General features: G+C 41.9%; 1 protein-coding gene across 2 annotated transcripts; it reads left to right on the top strand.

Moving 5' to 3' along the window:
- The first annotated feature begins 2,296 nt into the window (after nt 1–2,296).
- Nucleotides 2,297–17,362, top strand: ppp1r1b (protein phosphatase 1, regulatory (inhibitor) subunit 1B). 2 transcript variants are annotated; one of them, XM_026354448.1, is made up of 5 exons: nt 2,297–2,771; nt 11,979–12,068; nt 12,721–12,796; nt 14,006–14,143; nt 15,189–17,362. In XM_026354448.1, the coding sequence occupies exons 1-5, from the start codon at nt 2,658–2,660 to the stop codon at nt 15,359–15,361; spliced, it is 591 nt and encodes a 196-aa protein (XP_026210233.1). In that variant the 5' UTR covers nt 2,297–2,657; the 3' UTR covers nt 15,362–17,362. The 2 variants fall into 2 exon arrangements, with proteins under 2 accessions (XP_026210233.1, XP_026210242.1); XM_026354457.1 differs by having other exon boundaries at nt 2,298–2,771; nt 11,979–12,062.
- Nucleotides 17,363–17,771: the final 409 nt, after the last annotated feature.

Raw genomic sequence — 17,771 nt, 5'->3', positions numbered from 1 at the left:
ACTTTACAATGCCTGGCTGCTCTGACGCTTCTGTGTTCATAGATTCGAAAGCCTACCTGACAATTTGTCATCTAGTCATCCAAACTGGCAGCGAAGGAGGCGACTAATATACATTTTAAACTGTACGTTGTCATTATTAACTGTTTTGATACAGTGTTGCTTGCTGAAGTGTTGCAGACAAGCAAAACGTTTCACATTTTCATCAAAACTAACTCGTGTTGCCCTCATGGAGCTGGAGATGATAAACATGCGGGGCAGCGCAACCTCCCAGGAGTAAATATTGTTGGACAGAATGTGCTGTCTGATTTACTGGTGCCCTAAATCTGATTTACTGATGCTCTAATCCAGCCAGTATGTTTTATGCAACATGATGATGTTCATGGCCTTAGTATTTAAAGTCAGTTAGTATGTTGAACATGTGCTACAATGTTTTCCCGCAAATAATTTCATATGCAGGAAATTTTCTATTTGTGAACTGCAGCACACTGCTTACAGGTTAATGTTGTCTGTGAGGGTGCGTTTCTGTACCATCTACGGGCATTTCATCGAATAGTGGGATCTTCCAACCATTTCACTTGCAGGTCTTTAGCGACTGCAGGGAGGACAAGGAGGGGACTCTGGTTAATATCCTATAATGACCTGACAGCAGCTAATGAGCTGTTTTACGTATTGTTAATCCTTCACTTCTCCATATGGCGTGCCCTCAAACCAAACATGTGTTCAGCATATTTGCAGAAGAGAGTCTCAAATCTGTAGTTTGTTTACACAGAAAACAACAAAGGCGTTCAGCTGCACCTGTGTTAATCACACCTTCTGCAGAAACAGGGCCCTTCAAGTGCGGGGCCTCCCTTCCCCAGCCTTTGGGGAAGGGAATATATTCTTTTATTTAATAAATGCCTTATCATTTGACAGTAATTTCTCAATCGCTGGTTTCATTAAAAGCTGGAATTTCTGTGCCAGCCTCTTAAACAGAGCCTATTACACATTCCTCATTTAACACTGCATAATTCCTAACACTCAACCAATTATGCAAGAGCCCTGGACCAAAATCAAATAGCAACAAGTGACTGAAAAAAGGTTCTTTTCTTTAGAAACATCGAGCAGCTACTTAACTAGTCTGTATTTTGACTACCATTCCAGCCTTTTCCGAAAACTAAATCACGGCCTTTCAGTCAGAGAAAAGCAATAATGTGTTGCCGCCTGCAAGTGTGTGGAGGCAGCGCTTTGCTCTAGACAGGAGTGGCTTTGTGGAAGAGTCAAACGCCCAGACAAGCACTATAAAATCAACCCCCACTGCCCCTCACGCACCCCCATACGGAAACAGTGAATAAATAAGAGGCTGGCATGCTCCGTTTGCTCTGACCAGAGGGATAAACAACCAGTTGAATGTTTAATGTGGTTCTGTGCTCAGTAGATGGCAGATGGCACTTCCAGAGAGCTCATATACACCTTGACCTTTTTCTCTGTTCTGCCCACCAAGCCCCTTCAGCCACCCACACTTCCCCTCTCCTCTCCTCTCCTCTCCTCTACCAACACCAATTCCTTCATTCCAGCCCATGCCAAAGCTCAACTCTGCCCGAAGGCTAAATCCACTGCTCTCCACTGTCCAAATCCCTCTGGCATGTGAGTGAAATAACAGTACGGCCCTGAAAATAGCACTGGAACTGCCTTTATATCCTATTTCCATATTTTCCATGTAAAATGATGATGTGTTCTATCTTCTAATTTCTCTCTTTCATAACGAACTTTCTGCATACTTAAAAACAACTTTTGTATAATTTTATTTTATTATTTCATTGCTTTGATTTGACTTTTTGCAGATTAAAAGGATATTTTTTAACGGCATTTAATGAAAAATCTCTGCGAGATGGAAAACAAACGATCGTGGGCATACCTCAATGAGGCGTCACACATTTAACGACACCCAGCCTAATAAATCTAGCGATGTCAGTTGCTTGGGCTAAGCCTCTGGATGCCCATGTACACTCTGCCTGCACTCCCCACACATCTCTCTCTTCTTGTTTATCCCTTCTTGCACTCCATGCTCCCTCCCTCTCTCAACATAAATCTCTCATTCACAAATAGAGGCCAAAAGAGGCTCAGCTGATGTGATGAGATTATTATTTTTTTCTGATTACAAATCAACCTAAGCTCAGAGAGAGAGAGGGGAAACACACATGCTGGCTCTCCATCCTCTGCAACATCCTCTTTCCTCTCCTCCCCTATTCGCTCTGGCTCCTCCCCCTCTCTCTTATCATCTCCACCTTATTTTGGCCCTCGGACCCTCCCCTCTACGGCCTCCCCACCCACTTCTCTCCCTCACAGCCAGATCTAAGGACGTGCCTCATTCACTTCTGCTGCACAGGTTGTGAAGCAGAGGAGAGAAGAGTGAGACAGGGAGAACAGCAGAAGTAGAGGAGAACTGAGGCATCTGCTAAAGGGAGAGAGAGCAGGTGAAAAACAGAGAGTTAGTTCAGTTTGATGTTTTATTAAGAGAAGAACAAGGAGTCAGGTTGTGAAGGAGTGAAGCAGGAGAGAAGACGAGCGCTGAGGAGTGGGACTACCCAGCAGTGGGAGGTTCCTCCAGGGAGGTTAAAGTAATCTACGGCAGTGACACCTCCTTTCCGCTGGGAGTCAGACCACTACGATCCAGAACCATGGAGCCCTCCGTGTCGACCGAGGTCGAGGGGGAGCCCAAGGAGAGAAAGAAGATCCACTTTGCTGTGCCGGCCTCTGCGCCCACCAACCTGGACCCTCGGCAAGTGGAGATGGTGAGCAGACGGCAGATTGTTGTTTGGCCCATATGAAGAAATCAATATTGTGTCTGTGGAGCTTTAACTTCTAGCTTTAACTTGTATCTTTATATATGTTTGATAAACATTTTAAACAAGAATTTGTTATTGACTGCTTTCTTCTCTGACTATGACCAAGATTCATGGAAAGGAACTTGACTGCTTTTGAAATGTGTCATTGTATCATTATCCTGCTTTAAAACATCACTTTTCTTTCTGCTTTGTTTCATTTTTGACACGTTTCTTGTGCAGGGCTCGACTCGCTGGCTCCGGCTGCCATGCACTTGAGAAATTATGATGACATTTCCCTCTCTTTGTTTCCTCATGAGATTAGCTTCTTGCTGTCTCATCTTATCTTGACCTGTGTAAGAATTTGACATTGACGTGCGCGTCATTATCTCGTGTTTCAAACGAAGTGAACAACAGTAGCAAGCCCTTGACATTTTGTTTGCAACTGTTAATAATTACTTTTTGTCTTTGGCTGCTTGTCAGTCTCTGAATGTGAGTGGTCTCTGTCATCTGAGCTTTTGATAGCATGATCCCTGCTTCCTGGTTTGCCACAGAACGACTGACTCAGCCTGGTCTGCATCATTCAGTAAAATGCTTATTTTCGACACGACAACTGAAATTTGGGATCTAATTCTGGTGGCTCTTATTATAGCACAGGGGAAACTGGGCCAAAGTAGGAACCATTTGGTGCCGACAAAGATTGAGGCCAAACGCTCATCCCTCCTGAGAGCTTTAGGAGAGATGGAGCAGAAAAGTAAGAGAGAAATGTGCTAATTGAAGGAAAGCAGAGAGAGGAAGAGATAAACAACCTGATCTCTAGGTTCACCTGTCTGGGGTCAGCTCCCTCTGTGACTGTCCCTGTTTCACATCTTGGAGCTTTTAATGGACTATAAGTAATAGCTAGTTCTGAATCTTGATATGCTTCTTTAATGGTTGCAAATTAAGGTTGGGAATTGCTATTTTTCCAAAGCAAATCTTCCTGAATGACATATTGATTAGTTGAGTTATTCTATGAGCTTTTAATTAAATACATTTAATTAAATAATAAATTAAAAGCTTCTCTTTTGAAACACAGATACTGAGTCACAGACTAAATGACTCACTAAAATTAAAATCTATACTTAATACCAATAATAAATTTACTTAATGCTTTCACTCACATTCACCAATACACACTTGCACTTCTCGTGCACTGATCCCTGTTCTTCCAAGAAGCCACAGGATATCAATCTAACATATGTGAGCTGCTTGTTCATTATGAAAAAAACAACTCTCACTTCCTTCCTTTGGGGAGGACCTTATTGCTCAATCACCTTATGGTTACTCGGTGATCTGCTATATTTAGGCTTGTTGACTGGCTCCACTCCAGCAGGCCAGCCGTGGCCTTTACCTTAACATGTGTGAACTAAAGCTTCTGTTACAGCTTGCTGCTACTGTTCACGACTGCAGCTCATTCAAACAACTCGGATGTTTAGATGTTTCAAGCGCTTCACGTTGGTTATTTATTTGGGGGAATTTTATGTGCAGGTGGATGAATGTTGTTTTTTGCAATAAAGCGACAATTGCGCTTATTCTCGGGGTGGAGGGTGAGGGGTCACCAAAGAGTCACTGACGAGAGGATGTGTTTATATGTGTTTAAAAGCTGATATCATCTACCCAGGGCTGATTGCCATCTCTAGGGACATGTGGGTGGGCAAGGGCTGCAGCTAACGACACTCATTTCATTCCCTTCCCCTCCCACAGCAATTACTGTTGCCCACAAATCCAACTTTGATGAGTTGCAATAAGTATGCCATTCTTAAGACACAGTTACACAACCAGTAAGTCCTTACTGTTGTTTCTGATGGCATTTAAACCCCAAAACCACTATCGACCGGCTTGTTACGGCCTTGTTACTATGGAGACGGGATGTACAACTATGCTTCCCCCCATCCCCCAACACACACACACACACACACACACACACACACACACACACACACACACACACACACACACACACACACACACACACATACCGTTTCACAAAGGTCAACTCTAATGGACAGCTCTGTCTGTTGTTGTTTACAGTTCTGATGCATATTTCAAGATATGTATGTGTGAATTGTCTTTGATGGGTTTGGTGTCAATGTGAGAGACGCTTATGAACCTCCCACTCAGCGAGATATTTCAGGAGAAAATAACTTCTATTTGTACATGCCTCACAGGTGCTGATACTGCTGCTGTTGTGAATATTTATAGTAAAGACCATTTAGACAAAGCAAACTTTGCCATAATATTTCCTGACCTGTTTTCTAAAACCGTCCTTGGTGTCTTTGCGACTGTAACTCTGTTTGCACCCGAGTATCATCTTGCAAATGAGCAACTTTTTAAGCTTATCATTCTTAATAATCGTCAGAGTAAAAAGTCAGAAGCAGTATTATCATTGTGTGGAACAGCACTGAAACAGCACGTGACCGTGGTTCTCAGTTTTACCTCCACTCCACACACATCAATCCTGCGTGCTTTGCAAGTAATGTAGGGTAATGTGCATAATGGACAGAGATTAGGGTCATGGTGCAGATGCTGCATCCCTGATTCCCGGCAAGTCTTCCTGTGGATTTGACAAGCGGGCATCTCTCTGTGTTTCTTCTCTGATCTGGTCAGCCCGTGTGGAGCTTTTGAATTGACACGAAAGCCACATAGTTTAGGTTCCTCCCCCCACCAACCCCCCTCGAAGTCCTCCCCATTCAAGTCTCTAGGTAAAACGTCAAACAGCGACCTTTGATGCAGTGTCTGCTTGTGAGTAAACATTAGTAGTTTGAGGGAACTGTCAACAAAAAGAGCACCTATCATGCTGGACAACACAAAGCATGCTGGGAACGTGCAGGAGGGCGCACTGATGTTCCCGTGCATTTTGACACTAGGTTACTCTAGTGTCCAACTCAGTTTGTTCAGTGATGTCATCTGTTGCCTCTATGAAAAGGTTTTTTATTATGTTTATGTTTTAAAGTTATTTTTCCAAAGCGGTGTTTGTAGTGGCACAAACTAATGAGGAAAAACTGTTTCGCAAACCACCAGATTGTAATTGCAGTTTGGACACAATCAATGGGTCTCTGTGTTCTGTGCATTGCGTATGTGTTTGTTTGTCTCTGTGTTTGACAGATCCAGCTTTATGATTAGTTAATGACTCTGGAACAACATGTTCATGGCCCATGTTTGTCTGCAGCAGTTTATCACAAAGTTTCATTTCACTATGCTTTCATCCAAGAAAGCCTTTTTTTCAAGCTAATAATTAATGTTGTATATTGAAAATCATATTTTACCATCATGTAGTGTCGTCAGGGACATAGTATAAATCATGAACCTCCATGAATTTAGCCTCTTAGCATTATAGTCAACAAATCCTATATTGTCAGTTGGAGTCATTGTCCCATTCATTCACTCCCATTTCGCTTCAGGGGTCATTGTTAATCAAACAAAGTCACGTTGTGGACTGGGCACGATGAGCTACGTCTGCCTGATGTCTGTTCATTCATCTCCAGCTGCACATCCGCATGTTTATTCTTCCTGTGGTGGTGCAGAGGAATCACGGTGCATCTGAAACACTTAATCTTTTTTTAACCCTGCCCATAGCAACAAGATCAGCAACCATATCTGTCGTGGCAGGAGAGGCAGAGGATTAGAAGGGCGACACTGGCACAGAGGGGAGAGAAATGGCAGTAGGGGATGAGGGCTGGGCAGGATCTGGAGCTGAACATATTGTCGTGTATTCATTGCAACTGGACACTAAACAGCACTTCTGAATTTCCTTCCTCGTCCCTGATTTCACTCTCAGTGTCAAGAGCTGGAGCGAAAATCCCATACTTGGTCCCAAAGAGCCACGGGATGGTCATACTCATGTAGGCATATTGAGACAAGCAATGAGGCGTGACTCCAAAACAAATAGGATTGGTCTTGATCCCTGTTTCATCAACAGAGAGAAGACATGGAATTATGTTATTGCTGCTGTGCCTGATGTAATCTCTTATTTTCGTCACAGTGGTTAAAACTTTTTTTTTTTTAATGTTTATCTGCTTGCAAGTAAATGAGCTTGCACAAGGGCACACCAGAGCATCTTCAATATGTTTCGGAGGGGATGGCTGAAAGGCAAAACCAGGTTATGCACAAATATCATAATGGTTTATCTGCCTTGGATTTATACAACCATATTTAAATTTGAAATGTTTTCTTAGGAATCATCATTTCAACCGAGATCTTTGTTGTAATATAGACTTTACCTTTTGCATCCAAGCAGTGAGCTGTCAGCTGCACAGCAACTATCATTAGTAGGATACATGCGATTTGGCAGATGAGTAACTATAGCTGCTCTGCCCTTTGTTTTGCATCTGCATGTTGACCTCTGGATTCTTTGTCAGCTGCACAACGTGACACGACGCACATTAAGTATTAAAAGAGAATTATCTCAGTGTTTATTAGTTGTGCCATCGTCTCTGTGATAACTTTGATTGGCATCTCCCCTGTTGTTTCTACACCCTGTGGGTTGCTCCAGTGTGTGTGGTGACCTGGTAGGTGGCTTCCTGTCACTCCTGTCACAGCCATTGGCACAATATCTCAGTTGTGATGTGATAATAAATGATTCTTTCAACAATTGCTGGGCCAAAACGCTACAGACGGCTAATTATATAAGTGGTATTGTGAGACAGAATAGAAGCAGCGAAAGAGCAGGGTGTATGATATCATTGTGCCAGTGGGTGCAACGTAATTACATTTACCATTTTGGGGTCATTGGAGAACCCCTCCAGATGCTTTCTCCACCCATCTGTTTATTCAATTAGATAGTAGTAGGGACAGAGGTCAGCCCCAAAGTGTATCTTGAGAATCACCATGCAGCACCCTGACAGACCTATAGGAAAAGGAACAATACACTTTATGTGGATAGCAATGAACACATAATGCATGTCTGACAGACCTCAGTGAGCTGACATGTGGGTTGCAGTTTGCGTAGCCATGCCCTTGACCTTCTTTGAAGCAGATGGAAACTTGACAAATGGTGTAGCCTTGTTGTAGGTGCTCTGGCAGCACTGTTTGTGAGTGTCGACTGAATACAACCTGAATGTATCAGAGAGAGCTCATATAGATCGGATATTTGGCCCATGGTTGTTTATGTGTCATTCGTATCTTATGGAAATGTTTTGTCTGCCACAAAAAATAAGAAAATCAACTTCCTAAAAGACCAGTGTGATTGTGCCAGGCAGAGCTGATGATGTCAATTAGCAGTGCTGACAGTGTGCACAGCGGTGTGTCTGTGTGCATCTGAATTTTGTTGGTGGAAAGCCAAAAGATCAAAGCAAAATAACGACACTATTTATAACTGAACTTATAAAAGATATGCAACCTGGGAAGTGCGATAATAAACAGAAAAAAATTCATACTGAGAGGGGTCATTTTTCACCTTGTTTTGTTATTGAAGTTATTGCTGGGTTGCACTTAGAGCTCCACATGGGGCCCTGCCACATTTTAAAACGTTCACTGGGGGGCACGGCTCCGACTAAAACGACAGCATCATGACTCTGTTTAATTGAATTGCTTTTTAACTGAATGGAGTTGCTCTTTATCCAGTTCTGACTGGTTGAGGTCAGAGTTATAGCCAGTTCAAAGCTGCAGCAGAGCACAAAACTAGTAGTTTTTGGTTTCTGTTAAATTTTCATTAATTGGCCAAAGTCACTGCCGTCTTTACTCTTTAGCCCCCAGTTTCTAAAGTGTGTGTTCACATTGGTGTCCTGCATGTCACACACACACGTAAGTGCTTATTTCTGGATGATTGGAGTGGAATGCACCAACGTACCAATGAGCAGATGCTATGACTGCAAATCAATCTTGAAATCCATATCTATCCATCCGGAGTTGGGTTACAGATGGGTCATCAGAGAGAGAGCAAGCTTCATATGGACCTACGTGACGCTCCCGCCTTTATGAGAGAGCTCACACACACACACACACACACACAAACACACACACACACACACACACACACACACACACACACACACACACACAAACACGCACACACACACACACACACACACTGATTGATAGAAAGGCCTCATACCAAGGGACAGTAACTAACAGTAAAAGAGATTTGAGATCTGTGTGATGTGCTATGTGTTGATGTTGGATCTGCAGAGCTTACTCCAAATCTTGATGCTTGAATGTTAGCTCTGGTGCGAGCCTGAGTTTTCGAACCTTTCTCTGTTAGGCCCCAGGAGGCCTCTATGATCTAGTTTATTCTGTCCTACTGCTGCTGCTTTTTATAGGAATGACCATGAGAGCACCAGCTAAAGGACAACCTCGGGGGAGCAGACCCATATCAGTGTATCTGCACCCAGGCTGCTATGCAAGACTGATCTGAGCTAACACACATACTTTTACACATACACACGTGTGCAAAGTCAACATTTACTATGACTCATGTACCTCCGACAGCAGAGAGGTACTGCAGTCCTATATTTGAGACATTCCTGGCTGCTCTACCTGTTTGTCTGCAATTAAACTTGATAAAGTTAGAAAAAATCAGCTTTTTCATGTGTCAAAACACAGTAAATGCCTTTAAGAAAGTCAGGAATTCAAAGCAGTACAATATAATAAAACACAAATACATGCTTAAGTTGTATTTTAATATGTTTAGTTTGAACTGTTTGCTGTATTATCTTTCAATGAGTCCAGAGTTTTCTCTCTCTCCCACCTTTCTTCATCACATAATGCAGAGTCAGCACATTGTTCTAGTCATCAGCTTTAAATACACCGGTGCATCTCCTTTCTGTGCTACGATCTGCCAACGTTATTATCAAGTCCAAATCTCTGTGTGACACGTAGTGAGGTACAGCTGCCTTTCAGAGAAGCCTGCAGACATATACCTGTGGAGCTGCTGAAAGGCCACCTCAGCACCACCTCCTGCTAGAGCCCTTCAGCGCAAGTCCACGGCAGCTCAACTGATCCCTGTACAAAAACAATGGCTGCTAGGAGAGGAGAGCGTTCGGGAGATTGCTGGCAGAAGGTTTAGAGAAATGGCAGAGGGAGGAGGTGGAGGGATAAAGCGTAGCGTGTGTAATCTTGCGCGTGGAGCCCCAGTGTTGGCATAAATGAGTAAGTCACATATGACATTATGTAACTTGGGCAGAATGGGGCGGTTTTAAAGCTGGAAAATTACTGTGTGTTTAAGTCATGTAGAATTGTGAATATCATAGTGAAATGACCATGTTTCTCTAATTAAACTTGATACGCACACATACACTGCATGTGAGCACATGTTCAGGTAAATGGATCATTAAATCCTTCTTGTCAGAGAGCTTTGGACTGCTGGATTATTTTATAAAGATCAAACATATTCAGTTTATCAAGACATAAAAAAGGAAAATAAACACAAGCTAATGTGGAGTTGGATTATAGGAACATTTGCTGTTTATCAGTTCTATGAAAGAGAACAAACATCAGCATGACTAGAATATAGAGGAGCAGTGGTTTCCCAGTTTAATGGTTTTAATGTCACAGGACTCAGGCATAGTTTCAGTCATGGCAACATCTGGTGTCTGCTCTCTCTCTCGTGGGTCTCTGTGTGAGCCACCTCAGGCTGCCCTGCAAGGCTGGTAGCAGGTGTCAGGAAGGCAGAGGCAGCAGGGTTCACATCAGCATGAAGCCCCAGGCCTCCACACCTCGCCAGAGGAGAGAGACAACAGAGATGGATGGTAGTCAGACAGAATCCTGTGGATGTTCCTTGCCAATAAATAGAGACATGTGAGAGCAAGTGAGGAAAGGAAAGGACAAACAAAAGGATAATAAGATGATATTAGCTGTGACACACAGCAACTATGCTTATGGATAGGAGAGGGAAAGAGAAGTGCATGAGGGTAATGTCACTGTCAAAGAATGAAGGATGGACGTAGACGTAAACAGGATAGAGGAAGCGAAAGAACAAGCGAGATGGAAACGAGAGGTGAAGGAGAGAGAAAGATAGTGTAAGATATCCAGAGGAGACAGGAAAGCTGGAAATCACATGACCAGATTAAAATGTGTGTCTGGCGTCATAAATAAGAAATTCATGCTTGATTACTCTGTGTTGTCATGTTTGACAGCAGCAGCTTTCCGCCACGTGGTCCTGCAAGCCTCTGCTTTGGAAACATGCGCCTCACCGTGATGACGCACATTTTGTTTAACCAGACACAAACACAGCTCTCCTTATGGAGCGCTTTCATACAAAATAGAGCCGGGCTGCTTTACGTTCTTTCTACAGTTCTACGTGGTAAAGGTTAGCTCGCTCCGTGGAGGACACTTTCAATACCTTGTTTGTCTGATCTGCCAAATACACCTTTTTAATCAACACTCCACCCTAAAACTATCTTTTGAAAATCAAACGCTCTCTTCCTGTTTTTAACAAAGTTGTCCTGTTTGCACTTCACTCCAGAGGCTATTAAACATGACTCAGTGTTGGTTGCAGTGGACTCCACCAATTGTTACTGTAAAAGAAATCTCCAGGTGGGGATGCATGGCACAACCAGCCTTAGGACAGTAGTTACAGTGACTGTGGTTAGGAAGGAATGCAGAGCTGCAATCCATTTAGCCCCAGTCTGGCTCTCAGATAGTCAGTAACCTGGCTTCAATCTCCAGAGAACAGTGTGTGGGGCTGGAGAGGAAGTGGCCGGGAGTGTCTGGGCTGATTGCTGGGGCTCATTTAATTTAAAACAACCTTTTCCATGGTCCCTCTGTTTGTGCATTACTGTGCATGCTGCATTCTAGAGGTGGAAGTCATTCACAGAAATGATGGATAATTTGAAAATTGAGCTGCAAACATCTATTTAGTTTCTGTTGTTCACCGCACTACATTAGTTGTACTGTTTAATGTATCTATGAAATCAGGAGATTACATAATGGTTCGTTCTCTTCGCTACTGACGGTGGCATTCACTCTGACCTCACCAGTATCGAGCACTGTAACTTTGTTACTGCTGGCTGCTGACCCGTCAGCAAATACTTATGAAGCCAGTGAGGACCCAGCATGCCCTTCACCAGTCTGTACTGTCAACATTTCCAATTTGACTAACGCAGCATTGTGCTGAGCATTATTAATGACACAGTGTTGGCTGGTTTCATTATTAATTCATTTATGGCTGCCCTGTTTATTTCCGTGTGTGTACGTTTATAGATCCGGCGCAGGAGGCCCACACCTGCCACGCTGTTTAGAGTAGCTGACCAATCATCTCCTGAAGATGACCAGTCGACCCATCAGGTAAAGGTGAAGTCAAAACACTTCTATAATACTTGTAAGTGTCTGCACATTCTCATCTGTCATTGTCATTTTTTCCATCTGGCCCATGAACTAAAAAACATACTATACTATTTCTAAAGGTGCGATATAGCCTAGTGATCATCATTTCAACTCCTCCAGTGTGTCCATCCTCACAAACTCATGTTGTGTCATCAACCATTATTCAAACTCAAGAACATTTAATTTAAAGGTGCAGTGAAAAGATTCAAACATTATGAAATGAATTTAGCATTTTCAGGATTGTAGTTTGGAACTTGATGACAGTATTTGATTGTTACTGTAAGTGGGATGCAACTCCCTCAGACCTGTAATTGAACCTTTCTTTTCAACCATGCAGGGATGCTATACTTGCTATACCTAAGTAAACAAAAGATTTAAAACAACACTTGCACCAGCAGTAGGACCACAGCTCGTCAGGTTAAAATTAGACTAATGTTAGTTCACATCTAATGATCTGATGAAAAATGTTATGGCTCAGCTGTTGGGTCGATGGGAAAATGCCAATACACATTCTGGATGAACAGTTTGGGGTGAGGTTTTATATTAAATTAGTCAATGCACTTTTATTGAGTTTGAATATGTCTCATAACATTATACATGTATTTGTTTTATTTTGCAGTGGGTTGTTGGAGAGAACGGCGTGCTGAAACCAAAACGTGTCAATCCAAGTGTATATCAGCCTCCATCACTCAAAGGTCGGTCTTAACTACTACTGATAATACAGGTGGTGGCTGTGTACGTTGTGGTTCATCCTTGTCTTTAAGTCCTTTTTTGTTTTACCGTGCTTCGCTTCCATCAATTTCCTTTCTGCTCTCCACGCGTCATGATAGCCGACAAAAGAAAAATGCATGCGACAGATGGGTAAATATGCATTAACAGCCTTTATTTCTTTTTACTCCGAGCATGTGACATGTGTAGGTGTGTGTCTGTTTGTTTCTGGTCATACTGTACACTCAGCGGCAGGATATGTATATTTCTTTGTAACACACAGAGAAAGGGAAAAAGAGAGATTAGAGCGTGACAGCTGTGAGACACAGAGTGTGAGTCTAGGAAAGTCTGGATCATCCAGGATTACAGTCAGTTGTGTATACAGCTGTGGCACACACACACACACACAGATGAACACACACATATGACAGAAAATCACACAAACATGCACTTTGTTTTGTATCTTTATGCACGTGGCTTCTCGCTTGCTGCATGCCGTTCTCAAAGGAGCAATAATATGCACTGAGCTTGTCAGCAGAGTTTTATTTAAAAGGCATTTCTCGGTGTGTGGTGCATGATGAGTGATGATATAATGATCCACGAAACCTGCTTCCTGGATCAGAAATCTGTCCTTCAGCTGCCCAGATGCGGAGAGCGAAAGAGAGGGAGGATCATTTCTAATTACATAACCTACCTTCAGCAGAGAGTGACCTGCCTGTGTATTCGAGGGTATGACAGAGCGAAAGGTGGCGAGGCCAAGGTGACCCAGGAGATATGAGAGGAGGGAGTTGAGGCAATATCACAAAAGGGAGGAGAGTGTACAGAGAGGAAAATTTAGCAGGCAAGAGCACAGAGGAGGCCGGGCAGTGAAGGAAAGACGAGGATACAAACAGAGAGATGGGACAACAGGGTGAGAAAACACCAGCGTAGGCTCTACTGTAAAAATCAGTGTGGAATACCATTTTGCAGTTGCCTGCCTGTCTGTCAGTGCATGTGTTTAATTGGCTTCCTGCCTGTCTGGCATATATTCAAAAACCCTCTTGAGGCTTGATAAAAACTGACAGTGTTGAAGCGTGGTAAAACCAAAACAACATATCCCTCTATCCCTGTGTCTGTGTCCATGTGTTTGTGTGGCCATCTCCCTGTGTGTGTGTGTGTGTGTGTGTGTGTCTGCGTGTGTTCACCTGTGTGTGTAGCTGTGCAGAAGATGGCTGAAGCACATATGCAGAACCTAGGTGTCTACCCTCCTTTGGAAGACCCTTGTGAAGGGGAGGAGGATGAGGACCAGTGGCAGGGAGAGGAGGGAGAGGACACATCTCCCACCAAAACTGCTGGTGAGAGGGAGATTCTCTGTCGAGTGGCCGGGACCGAAGCAAGCAACACTGCACACTGTGGCAGCAAGGAAAACACTGTTTTTAGTTTATTAAATGAAAATACACACATGGCGCTTTAACAAGGCTGAAAACACATATGTGCCTCTTGTTGTTGCTTGAACATTTATTACTTTTAACCTGTAACTTAACTGTACTAAACTATAAAAACCATATTCCTTCCCAGTAGAAAAGAGCTGCTCTCAGAGGCAGGAACCTGTGCAGATTTCAGGGTAATGAAAGCTCCTCTGTGTCATACATGTAGAAGTTCTACGTCTCTCACCTGTCACAGGGAGCTGACTGCAGCTGACCAAGACACCTGCACCAACACCTGTATCAGTCAGAGATGCTGTCTGTACAGAGCAAGGCTATGATCCTGTTCTGTGCAGCGCATAAATCCTTTTAACTGAGCTGGAATTCTGAGCTGCAACAATATATCAGTGAAAGTTTGATCTTAAGGAAAAACAAAACAACAAAAAGTGCACAAATCTCACGTTGAAGTGCAGCTTTTTTGCATATACTCCCTATCTCCCTACCTTATTGTGTTATTTTGTTTGTTTTATGCTGCAAACTAAGGGTTTTAATGTCCATTATTTCACATTAGAACAGTAGTAGTCAGAATTATTGCTCTGTCTGTCATGATGATAGGTTCTCCCTATCAATCCTCGCTGAAAGCCACGCTGAAACAATAAATACCCAAACAGAATCCCAACTGAATTATCACAGACAATGAGCAGAAAATGAGTGTTCTTCATGTGACTGACATCTAATAAAAGCATGTGTAAAAATAGTTTCTTAGTTTGCAGCAGAAAGAACAAAATAAGCATGAAATTCTTGTTAAATATATGTCTGATTACGCATTAAATGATATGTGACTTTCAATAACATCATGTAAGTACTAATGTTTTCATAACCACTTAAACTTAACACACTTCAATAAATATGACTAACTAAAAGTAAAATCTAGCGCCGTTGTTCCCTTTTTTGACACTGGCCCTTCTCTCTTCAGATCATCAAGAAACAGCCACTACTGAACATCCAGACAAGCTCTCCAGTGTGAGAGAGACGGCCAGGCAGATCCAAGCAGCACAGGAGGAAGAGGAGGAGGAAGAGGAGGAGGAAGAGGAGGAGGGGGACCGATTCGAGGGAACATCAAAGGGGAATGGCCGGGGCAGTAACTGATAGGGAGCGGGGTGAACGTTTGGTGGGAAGATTTGATAAGAGTGAAGATGTTGGTGTCACATGGTTAAAATCTGAAGAACCCATAAAAGATAATGTGATTGTTGTGCTTTTTTTTTTATTGTGGGTGGTTCAATGTGTGGACCAGTGGGTCGACCGGAGAAATGAAAGCAAAGATTTCTGTACTGCTTCACTACCTTCACAGGGTCAGGTGGATTTAAGAGACAACAGAGGGAGGCAGTTTGAGTATTAGGAGTCAGCCCATATGAGGACGTGAGGAGTGATCTACAGACAGAGCAGACTATAGACGCCACTTTGGCCCCAATGTCTTTTTGTTTATAATGAGAGTGGAAAGGCCAAGGTCAACAAGACCAAATACCCTGTAAGACCAGTCATCCCTCTACCTTTATGCTTGTGGACAGAGCTAAATGTTCCCTTAAAGAAGGTAATAATTAATTACCACAATAAACACAAAACACACCTATGCTGAGCATACCTTTTGTGGATCTTTTATGACCCTTTAAAGCACTAATGTTTGTGGTACACATTCCACTTTACTCTATCATCACTATCATCTTCTAATTTGCAGCATTCTCAACGTTTAGCCCTTTGATTAAATGCACCCACACACACTGCCATCATGTGGTAGAAAGTGGGCAGTGACAGATGATGCTCTGGCCAATACTGCTCTAGTTCTAGTCTGGAATTAAGTAAAAGAAATTCAAGTGCGTCTTCATTTATATATAAAAGTTCATAAACGAGACTGTGAGCAACATGTTTTGTGTGATAGCTTTCTCAGGCTCACTCATATTGTCATGGTTGACATTTTTTACCTATAACCAGTCACTTCTACTATCAACTCATTATAAAGTTTTATTTGTTAGAGCCAGTTCCAGTTGATCCATGCCTGAAAAAATATTAAAAAGCCCAATGTTTGGAGTGTAGAATCACATTTTAACCACCAAAATGTTTGTTATAAATATATTAAATCCATGGACAAATGTGTGTATGTGTGTGGTTATTTCATGCCACACTTTTCATATTTGAGTCCTTCAAAATGTTGTCTTTGAAGTGCAAAGCTACCTCTAATTTCTTAGAAATAGAGTACCCAACCATTGCCTCCACACGTCAAATGTTTGAACTAACACCCTGTTAGGGAATCAAAAATGTCTTTTAAACTCTTTTCCGATACTGTTTACTCATTTGGGATCTCCCAGTGATCACAGATTCCCTTTTGTATGCTAACAGTTTTCTAATGCCATCTTTTTAATTGTTTGTTCATGATTTGTATGTTGGTGTGTGCATGTTGTAAAAGCTATTTTTCTAATCTTATGTCCAGCTCAATCCTGTTTCTACTGACTGTAGCTAAATACTCATAAACTTGCATGTAGCATGAAGCACAGAAAACCTAAAACCAAACACTTTTCTCTAGAACATGTCTGTATGTCAATAATACATTTGAACAAAATAGTTGCTGCACAAACATTATGAGTTGTTTTTTTTTTTTTTTTTTACCAGAGATATTCACTTGGTGTCTCTTTTCATTCAACAACAAGTTTATTAATTTTCTTTTTTAAATTGCAATTTATTTGACGACACTTGTAGTTTGTATCATCAGGGCAGTTGTTTGTATATAAATACTTTTTGACCTCTGACCTGCCCACAGTGTGGGATTTGAGTCCTGAGGCTCTGCAGCCAACAACATCCTCCCACTACTGCTCTCTTTCTGCTTCCCCTCTTCTTTCAGGTCAGAAGAAAACAACCATGGAAAGACAGGGAACTCTTATGCTTATACTTTCTTCACATTTATTTTTCCATTTTTTTTTTTTGTTTCTCAGTGTGATGTGGTTGTTTTAAAGTGAGCAACAATATGATATCGAAATAAAACTGTTTTTCCTTTTCTCCTTTCAAAAGACCTGTACTTAATGTGTGGCTATGAAATCTTAATTGTCATTGGTTTGTTTTATTAGTTAATGCTTAAATCCCTTTTCTGGTCATGGTCTTCCATAAAAAACTAACAATCAAACACTGTTTATTAAAACATACATTTAACTGATTAGGAATTTTCACAACCTCTCAGTCTTTATTAAATTATAAACTATTGTGTTCCAAAAAAACCTGAAAAATCCTGAAGTAAAGGCATCATTCATTCATGAAATATAACATATTGAAAAATATTAACCGGGTAGTTTTTGTGTCTGTTAATTCAACGGTTTAACAGATACTTTCTCCCTCTTTTTTATGCTTTCTTTATTTATTCTTTATTATTATTTTTTTATTATTTTTGTTGATAGTACGTTACACCAACACACGTAAAATAACAAACAAAAACTTTTTTTAAACTCTGAAATGGCTTATTTCGGTTTTCTAACAAAACCGGAAGTACAGTACAGAGCTTATCTTGCATTCTTTG

This window comes from Anabas testudineus, chromosome 8, assembly GCF_900324465.2.
Source record: "Anabas testudineus chromosome 8, fAnaTes1.2, whole genome shotgun sequence".
In the NCBI taxonomy this organism is placed as follows: Eukaryota; Metazoa; Chordata; class Actinopteri; order Anabantiformes; family Anabantidae; genus Anabas; species Anabas testudineus.
The sequence above is the reverse complement of the archived record's forward strand: the minus strand, read 5'-3'. Positions and strand labels throughout refer to the sequence as shown.